General features: G+C 40.6%; 1 protein-coding gene across 2 annotated transcripts in view; it reads left to right on the forward strand.

Annotated features, from left to right (window-relative positions):
* Positions 1-4,026: 4,026 nt before the first annotated feature.
* Positions 4,027-11,219, forward strand: part of septin9a (septin 9a) — an 85,653-nt gene continuing 78,460 nt past the window's right edge. The window contains exons 1-2 of one of the 2 annotated variants that reach the window (XM_083565854.1): positions 4,027-4,124; positions 10,071-10,145. In XM_083565854.1, the coding sequence (XP_083421980.1) occupies positions 4,043-4,124; positions 10,071-10,145 (157 nt within the window). In that variant the 5' untranslated portion in view covers positions 4,027-4,042. Of the gene's footprint in view, positions 4,125-4,170; positions 4,437-10,070; positions 10,146-11,219 lie in introns of those variants that run through there. The other variant, XM_083565855.1, reaches the window with a different exon arrangement.

The following is an 11,219-nucleotide window of genomic DNA, read 5'->3' on the forward strand; positions in this document are numbered from 1 at the left end:
TCCTTCTGGGAAGCTGTTCCACTAAATTTTGGAGTGTGATTATGATATTTTTGTTCATCAGCCACAAAGGTGTTACGAAAGGCAGGTACTGATGTAGGAGAAGAGATCAGGGGTGCAGTCAGTGTTCACATTCATCCCAAAGTTTTCAGTAGAGATGAGATCAGAGCTCTATAGCAGGCCACTCGAGATCTTTCTCTTCAAAGAGTGTAAACCACATCTTCAAGGAGCTCACTTTGTGCACAGGGGGCACTGCCATGCTAAAGGGGTTTGGGTTTCTAAGTTCAAGTAAATGCAAAATTTGTTTTATAGCACATCTAACGACGTCCCATACAATTAAGTGTTTCCAGCTTTGTGGTAACAGTTGGGGAAAGAACCACATATAGCAGATCAGGTGACCCAGTACTTTTGGAAATATATTGTAATTCTAATTGTCTTAACATAATATAACTAGAGTAATATGATTGGTTTCTATTAATATCAGTGGCTATGTTTGACACTTTTTTTGTAACATGGGGTCCCTGCCCCATGTCCCATCATCAAAGGGGTCCTTGACCTGAAAAAGGTGGAAGACCCCTGTTCTAGAGTGAAAGCTGGTTTGAAAGGTCTTCCTATGGTGCCATCTAGCGAGATTTTAGTGCATAGAATATCTCAGAGAGAGCTCACAAAAGGTTAAAAAATACCAATTGGGATAAAGAAATAAAGTCCTCTGGTGGAGAGCACAGAAGAAAAGTTTAAGGTTTTACAAATAATTGTACACCCTTCTCCCATTCTTATTCGCAGCATTTTGTTCATGGGTTTCATGGCTTTATTTAAGAGATAAGATAAGATAAGATAAGATAAGATAAGATAAGATAAGATAAGATAAGATAAGATAAAATAAGATAAGATAAGATAAGATAAACCTTTATTCGTCCCACCGTGGGGAAATTTTTTTGTTACAGCAGTATGAAGAAAAATAAAAAATAAAAAATAAATGCAAATATATAAAAAAATAGACAAATAAGACATACTATATTATTACAAGTATATACACAACACAATATATACATACAGTTGAGGGAAAGTACGTATTGCAGGTTGTATTGCACACAGGTGGTATTGCACGTATTGCAGGTAATATTGCACGTATTTCAGGTGATATTGCACATATTGCAGGTAATATTGCACGTATTGCAGGTAATATTGCACACAGTAGTATTATTAAATAGTCAAACAGTAAAAACAGTAACTATTACACCATTGAACAGTAATAGCAGTGAGTATTTTGGTTAATGGTTCACTGGGAGCAGCTTTTATTGTACAGTCTAATAGCAGCAGGGAGAAAAGACCTTCTGTATCACTCCTTCAGACACTTAGGATGTAACAGTCTGTCACTGAAGGAGCTGCTCAACGAGGTAACAGTTTCATACAGGGGGTGGGAGGCGTTCTGCAGTAGGGATGATAGTTTTGCTACCATCCTCCTTTCTCCCACCTCCTGTACAGTGTCCAGGGGAATCCCCAGGACTGAGCTGGCCTTCCTGATCAGCTTGTCTCTTCCTGTCTGCAGTAGAGATGCTGCTGCCCCATATTCTCCATAGAATATGGCTGACGCCACAACAGAGTCAAAAAAGGTCTTCAGTAGCTCTCCCTGCATCCCAAAAGACCTTAGTCTCCTCAGCAGAAAGAGTCTGCTCTGCCCTTTCTTGTAGATTGCCTCAGTGTTGTCTGTTCAGTCCAGTTTGTTGTTTAGGTGAACACCCAGGTATTTGTAAGAGTCCACTCTCACAATGTCCTTTCCCTGAATGTTTACCAATGGAAGTGATAAAGTGTGTTGGTGCATACGGAAATCCACCACCAGTTCTTTGGTTTTCGCCGCGTTTATCTGGAGGCAGCTCCGATGGCACCAGTCCACAAAGTTCTGTATAAGTCCTCTGTACTCTCTGTCATCATCATTCGTGATCAGACCGACAATGGCAGAGTCATCAGAGAACTTCTGTAGGTGACAGGTTGCTGAGCTAAACATAAAGTCTGCAGTGTAGATGGTGAAGAGAAACGGGGCAAGAACCGTTTCCTGCAGGGCTCCAGTGTTGCAGAGAATCATGTCAGACTCACAGTCACGAGTCCTCACATACTGTGGTCGGTCTGTGAGGTAGTCCAGTATCCAGGCTGACAGATGATGGTCCACTCCCATGTACACCATCTTATCCCTCAGGAGCACAGGTTGGATGGTGTTAAAAGCACTAGAGAAGTCAAAAAACATGACTCTCGCAGTGCTCCCAGCCTTTTCCAGGTGTGAAGTAGCCCGATTTAGGAGGAAGATGACTGCGTCTTCCACTCCAATGCCAGGTTGGTAGGCAAACTGAAGTGGATCCATTAATGGGATCACCAGAGGTCGGAGATGAGTGAGCACCAACCTCTCCAATGTCTTCATCAGATGGGAGGTCAGTGCTACTGGTCGGTAGTCCCCAAAGTCTTTTGGGCGCGACGTCTTTGGAACAGGCACCACGCAGGATGTTTTCCATAGCTGTGGCACCTTCCCTAGCTTCAGGCTCAGGTCAAACATGTACAGCAATATGCCGCACAGCTGGTCTGCACAGGTCTTTAGTAGCCTGGAACTGATGCCGTCTGGGCCCATAGCCTTCCTCGCTTTGATCTTCCTAAGCTCCATTCTCACCTGGGCTTCTGTAATGGGCAGTGTGTATTGGATGGAGTGTTGGCTAGAGGGAATCGGCGGGGGGGGGGGGGGGGGGGGGAGTTAGGTGTGTTGTGAGATGACTGTGAGCTGATAGCGGTGCAAAGAGAGGTGGGGCTGGAGCTGCTTGCTGTGGAAGCAGAGAAGGGGGATTGCAGCAGGGGGGACTGGATGGGGGCAGGGGAGGGTAGCTGATCAAATCTGTTAAAGTATAGATTAAGATCATTCACCCACTGCTGGTCACCCTCAGCCTGAGAGCTGGACTCCTTATGACCAGGTCTAATTTCTGGTCTAATATGTACTGGGGGGGGGGGGGGGGGGGGTGTACCTAAAAATGTATATACAGTACTTAGACAAATGTTTGTGGACACCTGGCCCTAATATTTTTTATGTGCAATCAGCATTTCAAATCATTCCAAAGGTATTCAATAGGGTGGAGGTCAGTGCTCTATAGCAGGCAAGATCTTAAAGATTTTCCACTCCAGCCCATGTACATATATCTTATCTTTATAAAGCTGGTTTTGTGCACAGGGGAACTGTCATGTTGTAAGAGGTTTGGGTCTCCTAGTTCAAGTGAAGGTAACTAATAGGTAACTAATAATTTGATGCTACCATATCCAAAGACCCTATACAATCGTAGGCCTCTGTCTTTCTGTCTAAAGCTTTCATCCAAACGATTTAATATTTCTTGAATTATGTAGTAAACAAACAAATGGTAAAACAAACCAAAATATATTTTAGATAGATTTTATTTTACAGTAGCCTTTCTGAGGCTGGTAATGCTAATAAACTTATCTTTTGCAGCAGAGGTACCTCATGGTCTTCCATTTACTGAGATGGTCCATAAGAGCTTGTTTCCTCTCAGCATTAGATGGTTTTGGAGGATCGTTTAAAGTTCTTGAGACGTAATAATGGACTTTTTTTTTTCTCTTTCTTTAACTGAGTGTTTCTTGCCGTAATATGGATTTATACATCAGCTGCAGTAGCACTAGTAGTATTGACCCTGTACTCACCCTTTTTTCTCCACAAGACAACTAAAGCACATTAAGAAGCCAAGAAATGGCACAAATGAACTCTTGACAAGGCACAGCTGTGAATTGAGAACCATTCCAGGTGACTACCTCGTGATTTTGATTACAGAATTGCAGGAATTTGCCAAGCTGTCTTAAATGCTAAATGGTGCTATTTAGACAAATGAAAATATAAAACATATTCTGGGTGGTTGAGCACACTTTATTTACTGCATAATTCCATACTTGTCTATTTATAGTTTGGATGTTATAGTAAAAAAAAAATAAATAAAAAAATACTGAAGGAGGTCTGATGTCATATATATATATATATACTGCCACCCTTGATGCCACCATTTCAATGCCAGTTTGTTGCGCAGTAACAGTGGAACCGCCTCAGCATTTTACTGGAGAGGAAAAAAACACAACAGCTCACCTCTCAGGTGTGTACAACTCTTTCTCCTAGGCGGAGTCAGTCTTCAGGTGTACATGCTTTGACTGTAAGCGAAAAGATACGGTTCATTTTTGTGCGGTGGTTTTAACAAGCTGTCTATGGTCTCAATCAGCGTGAACTCGACCCTACAGCGATTTCCAGACTCGGAAAAGGGGCGGGGCTACATGCGTTAACGTGAGAACTGTAGGGAAAAAAAGCCTCGGACCTCCAGCTGCCTTTAACCCTTAGGAAGTGTGTGATATTCCAGTATATATCTGAGTTATTGCCGCAGGTGGGAATAAAATGAAGAAGTCGTCTTCAGGTGAGTTTATAGTAAGCATTTCTGGCTTTTAGATTTTATGAGCTGCCACTTTCCCCAAGCTTTGCTTGCACAGGTATCTATGACTGCAGTAGTCCTGTTACATGAGAATAAATATGGGATAAATATAATGTTATATGTTATTTACTGTAATTGATTGGAGAAGCTGGCAATCTCAGCTAATAAACCCTTACAAAAGGTTGTAAGCCTGCTTATCTCATTTACTCTTACCTACAGGGTGTGTCAGACAAACCCCACAAACCCTTAGTTCCTTATTGAGAGATATGTGTGCAGGAAAATAAAGACATGTCACTGTTGTTTTTAGATCAACACACTGACATTTTCTGTTGTGCATGAGGGTTTGCTGAAAGACCTGTCTTACTGACTTAAGAAAGACACCTTCCTGTTGATTCTGCTTATTGGTGGAATATATCTTAGCGTTTATCAGCCGGAGGTGCTTCAGCATTGTCTTGTAGGTATACTGTCTGTTATACCAGATCTTCGTACCAGGTCGGTTACGTGATGGACCTGAAATGAGAAAGGCTTTGTCCTCTGTAATCAGCACAGAGCCATAACCCCCTTAGTACACCTTGTGTACACACTTATTTAGCTGGAATGTAGAACTTCTTAAGGTTCGCCAAAGTCATTGATACAGCACACCCATCTAGTCTCGCACACATGTTGGATCATGTAGTCTCTCTGTTTCTCTATCGCTTTTACACACACACACACACACACACACACACACACACACACACACACACACACACACACACACACACACACACACACACACAAACACAAACACACACACAGGTACACACATGCACATTTATCTATTTTTTATCCACTGTATGCTCATTGGCTGTAGAGTAGTTCAGTTCACCAGTGGAGGAAAAAGACAAGACAACAACCATAACAATGTGTGTGTGTGTGTGTGTGTGTGTGTGTGTGTGTGTGTGTGTGTGTGTGTGTGTGTATAAGAGCGATCTTAAAAATCTGAGGGGAAAAATCTTCAGCACTACTCAGGACTCAGCACTACTGGTAAATAAGTAACATTATGGTTGGTCTTGTGTAAACATTATACTCCAGATATGATTTTTAACAGCATTCCTATATTCACTTGACCATTACAGGTGGTGAATATCGGAAACTAAAACCTGTAGAGAATGTAGACAGATTCCTCTTAGATCGAGCGTGACACATCCGAACTTCTTTGCCGCAAGGCTTTGAATCAGTCAGGGATTCCACATACTCAACAGGAAGGGAATCATTATAGAAGGATGAATGCATGTCTTTGTTAATCCCCTTCCTGGAGGATTGCCCACTAGAGAGTAATCTTTTGCTCCGAGCTCTTCTGAGCAATGATAGCTTTTTTATTGTACTTTTTCTTCCTCCTTTGCCTCACCTGATCTGTCACCATTGAGTTAACAGTTTATTTATAGCCAGGGAAATCAGTTTGACATACATGGTCTGGTTGAGTTCCAGTGCATGCACACTTCATAAACCGCAAGCTCGTTAGGTTAATAATAAAAAGTTATACACGTATAATAACAGTGTGCTGAATATTGATTAGCCATGCGACTGCAGAGTTTTTACCCATGGGTTGGGAATTAAAAGCAATTAGGGCACTCAGATTTCAACAGAGTGACAGCGTGGTTAACTGCCAGAACCATGTGGTTTTGGTGTAGAGTAAACCTAATCCAAATACTAGAGCTTTTTCGAACATTTTCGGGAGACAAGTACTTCAAATGACACTCAGCAGAATATACGTAAAAGCAGCCATTTTTTTTTCAAGAATATAACACAGGGTGGTCTAATGCCCTGAATTTTTTGTTTGCTTATATCAGATCATCTAGAAGTGGTTAAGTCCTCTTATACCTCAATGTACAGTAAAATAAAAGACAACACTTTATATATCTCTAATAACATTTAATTTTGGGAGAAATGGGAATTTTCCTGTAAAATACGAAGGGGTGAGGTTATTTCCCGTTACCACCTATGTTATAACAGTTAGAAATTGTTATCTTATTTTGTCACAAAGTTAATAAAACAGAAATAAAATGCCTCTCACTATCACAAAGGCTTATGCAAAGAGTCTGCAATAAGAGTCTTTGCGAATCATTTATTAGTGTAGAAACTGCAACACCAAATGTGAGAATTAATGCTGTACCGAGATAAATTTTTCACAATGTGCTCGTTTAAACACATACAAATACACGTGAATAGGAGGCATGTCTAAGAGCTTCACACTGACACCTGAGATATGCAGCTGAACTGAATTTCAACCAAGTGAATTGAAAAAGTTGTGCAAATCAAGGTTGTGACCTTAACGGAGAGCTTGAAGGGCATGAGTATGAAGGTTGCCTAATGGGTTGCCAAGTCTCAGCAAAATTCCTTTTTTGCCTATATATAAAATATTAAAACCATATTTTTTACGTATTTCTGTACAAAAAGAATGATTTATGCAACTGCAAAACACTCACACAGAACACACACACTGTGCACTGAGCTGCATGTTTCTGCGTGATCTCTTCAGTCAATACTCCTTCAAAGAACTTTAAAATGTTCACTTGTACACTTATTGTGCATGGGTTTGCCATTCTTAAATAGAAATTCCCCATCGTTATAAAAAGATGAACCTCCTGGAAAGTCACAGGGTAATAAAATACTGTTTAAAGCAGTGTCCTATGTCCTATGAACTTCTGCAGTTCCAGTAAAAATTTCAGATGAAAATTAGATGGATTTTATATTTGAATGTTTCAGAGTAAACTTCTGCATATTATGATTGGTGTTATGTTTCCATCATACAGATAATGATTCTATAAAAACAAATATAAAGGGGGAGTGGTAGCTCAGTGGTTAAGGGGCTGGGTTACTGATTGGAAGGTCAGGGGTTTAAACCCTGTTATTGTCGTGCTGCCACTCTTGGGCCCTTGAGCAAGGCCCTTTTCCTTCTGTGCTTCAATATATAAATTGGAGCACATAATATAACTGAAAGCTGTTTTTCTTTTCTAAAGATGTTTCTTTGGCTCTGAAAAGTCCATACAGTGGCGTATAGATGTCAGCTCACAGACGACGTTTTTACAGAAGCCATCGAATTCAGTTATTTGTGTAATAGTTTTTCTGAAAGCATCTCAGCACTGCACTAGACAGCTCTGGTGTTTGTGCTTAGATGCTCTGTTTTCTATGAGTTGGGATGGAATTTAGAAGAACAGATGGTTCTCCCTGTGTCTCTCTTTCCCCCTCTGGTTCACTTACTCAGTCCCTTTTTATTTATTTCACTCTTTCCCCACCCATCTCTATTTCTTTGAAACCAGATTGTGTGCTTTGTAATTATTATGTGCAGACGCAGGAATGTAGAGGGCTCCCGTTATGGCCCCTCGCCTCTCAGGCCTGCCAGGAGTGCAATAAGACTCATGTTAAAGATGATCTCAATTCAGCCAACATCAACCCGGTCAATGTGCCATGAATAAACCCCACCCCTTTTTGCTTGTGCATCAAGCACTTCGGAGTGCCTTGATATGTCCCTAAGCTTAGTCTCTGTAAATATTGTATATTGTTATTATAGCTGAGTACAAATTCATCATTTTGTCCAAGGCATATGAAATATAGCTTTGAACTATAAGTGTGTAGGTATTTGCAAGCTGTGTGGACACTTGTCAAATGAATTGCTGTCATTACCTGCTATCAGTGTTGTTACATGTTTAAGACTGAATCATGCGTGGTCTGAAGCAGCGGCTTGATATATATATATATATATATATATATATATATATATATATATATATATATATATATATATATATATATATATATATATATATATATATGCCAAACAATGCATAAACCTGGAGATAAGGATGGAGCAGCACCCTTGAGTCACGGAAGAAAAATTCCTGTCAGTACAAGATTTCGTTCTATTCACTAAAACAAATCTCTTCTTGTCAGATCCAGCTTAGTTTGGCCAGAAGTAATAAGTGTTTTATGATCACACAACAAGCTTATTCTTGTCTTGGACATTGTCGTCTTTTGATAACATTAACATAGGATTTGACTCATTATGGAGTGCTAATAGACCAAGACCAAGGCCAGGACTAGGATTTTGTGCCATTGCTTTGCAGGATCTTTAAGGGATGCTTGTGCTGAATGCTGTTTTTGCTTCCATTACTTATCATTCCTGGAGCGGTTGTGAAACAGGGTAATGCTTCCTAGTAAAATAAAGTGGCATGTGGCAACAACACAAAGTACATCTCTGTGGGTGTGTTGTACAAACGGTGGGCCACCTCTTACACAAATACTGCCTCTATCAAGGGCCTGAAAGGGGAGGCCCTGTTGTTTGCACTGTTTTCAGGATCTATGATTTGAACCATCGCCCCAGACTATTAGTATGACCAGCCTGTGAACAGACCATGAACTAATCATTAGAACTTCCAAATAAGCTTGGGTGGTATACACAGGGAGAATGAACGTAGGTATTATTTGTGTTGACGCAAACTCAGACGAGACCAAGAGGACCACTTTACCTCTTAGGAAATCTGATTTATTTAATGTTAAATTCCAAAATATAAATCCAAAATATGTACAAAGTAGGGCTACTTTCCACTGCAACAAATCTGTGGAAAGCAGGCTGCCAGTTTCAGCATACTTATATCTAAAGAAAGAAAATCACACCCATCCTGGCATGATTGTCAGCAAAACCAGATGAGTGCCATGCTAGAAGCCCATGCTTGGGGCAAAAATATGTACTGAGAAATATATTTACACTTTAAATTTGAGGCCTTTTTTAGTTCTTCTAAACTTTGTTTATTGTAGACATTGTGAAGTTTTTTCAATCCCACTATTTTGGCATCGTTATTATTAGTAAATTGCTGTTGCATTGAATATTTCAGCATATAATGTTACTAATTTGAATTTATTTATTCATACATAATTAATCAACATCTCGGTTTGTTGAATCCGTATATCATGAAATCATTTGAGATGGGACACTATAAATACACAATACATGATACTGTATATTTATTACCACTAATAATATTAATAATAGAAATGGAAATTACTAATGGACTTCATAATGTTTATACTATAAAACTTAACTCGTTTATCTTAAACTTGTATCTTGTGCCCTCATGTGGTGTGAATAGTAACAGCAAAAATAATTAAAATAATACCATATATACCCAAGTTATTGACATGATGGTAAAATCATCATTGTGAGACTGGCAGAAATATAGCATTTCTAATGAAAATCAAGTATTCGGTTTTGTCAGCGGGTCAGATCTAGGCAAAATCTCTCAGTGAGGTTCCACGTGCGTCACCCTGGCTGTGTTGAGGCTCGTATTTGTGCCTGGGCCAGTGACAGCTGCGGCTTGTGCAGTCTCATCCCCTGTCCTACACGCTGCTGCTTGCACACACTCTTATCTCTGTATGTATGTACACTATAAACAGAATAGCTCAAACGACCTCTGGTGCAGTGTACACCACTTGGTGGGAATATAATTCTTTCATGACAGCATTTAATGCAGGAATATGTGTATCTTGTTTATGGAATTTAAGTTGGTACCTGTTTACTGATTTGTGTAAAAAAACGGAAATAGGATGAAGAATACATTAACATGTTTTATATATTGACAGGCCCACCAGCTCGGTCCAGCAGTGGCAGGCTGAGGAGACTAGAGAGAGGAGATTCTACTGGGGCCACTGGGTCTGGTAAGTGTATACTAAAGCACTGAATCAGTCACCAAGTAATAAACTATTAAGTCATATAATTAGTTAAATCTTTCTATGATTTAAAAGTCATTTATTCTTAGTAAAGAATCATTTAGCAGGTAATAATATTCACTATATGGACAAAAGGATATATTTGCTATTTTGAACATCTCATTTCACATATAGTCCCCTTCCGCTGAGATGATGATTTTGGGGTCTGCTTGTAGAGATTTGTGAACATTCAGCCACGAAGGCATGAGGGAAGTCAGGTACCGATGTAAGTGAGGTGAGGAGGCCTGGGGTGCAACCAGCATTCCAATTCATTCCAAAAGTGTTCAGTCGGTAGATCAGATCTTTATAGCAGGAGATCTTCCACTTCAACCCATGTAAAAAGTCTCCTAGTTAATTACACATATTTTAACATAAGAGTTTTGGGAGGAACGACATATGGCTGGCAAAAAAAACATATACATACACACACACACACACACACACACACACACACACACACACACACACACACACACACACACACACACAAACATATATATATATATATATATATATATATATATATATATATATATATATATATATATATATATATATATCCATCCATCCATCTTCTCCCGCTTATCCGTGCCGGGTCGCGGGGGCAGCAGTCTAAGCAAAGATGCCCAGACTTCCCTCTCCCTAGACACTTCTTCCAGCTCTTCCGGGGGGACACCAAGGCGTTCCCAGGCCAGCCGGGAGACATAGTCTCTCCAGCGTGTCCTAGGTCTTCCCCGGGGTCTCCTCCCAGTGGGACGCGCCCGGAACACCTTCCCAGGAAGGCGTCCAGGAGGCATCCGGAACAGATGCCCGAGCCACCTCAGCTGACCCCTCTCGATGTGGAGGAGCAGCGGATCTACTCCGAGCTCCTCCCGAGTGACTAAGCTTCTCACCCTATCTCTAAGGGATCGCCCAGCCACCCTGCGGAGGAAGCACATTTCGGCCGCCTGTATCCGGGATCTTGTCCTTTCGGTCATGACCCAGAGCTCATGACCATAGGTGAGAGTAGGAACGTAGATTGAC

Source organism: Silurus aristotelis (genome assembly GCF_946808225.1).
Source record: "Silurus aristotelis genome assembly, chromosome: 17".
Classification (NCBI taxonomy): Eukaryota; Metazoa; Chordata; class Actinopteri; order Siluriformes; family Siluridae; genus Silurus; species Silurus aristotelis.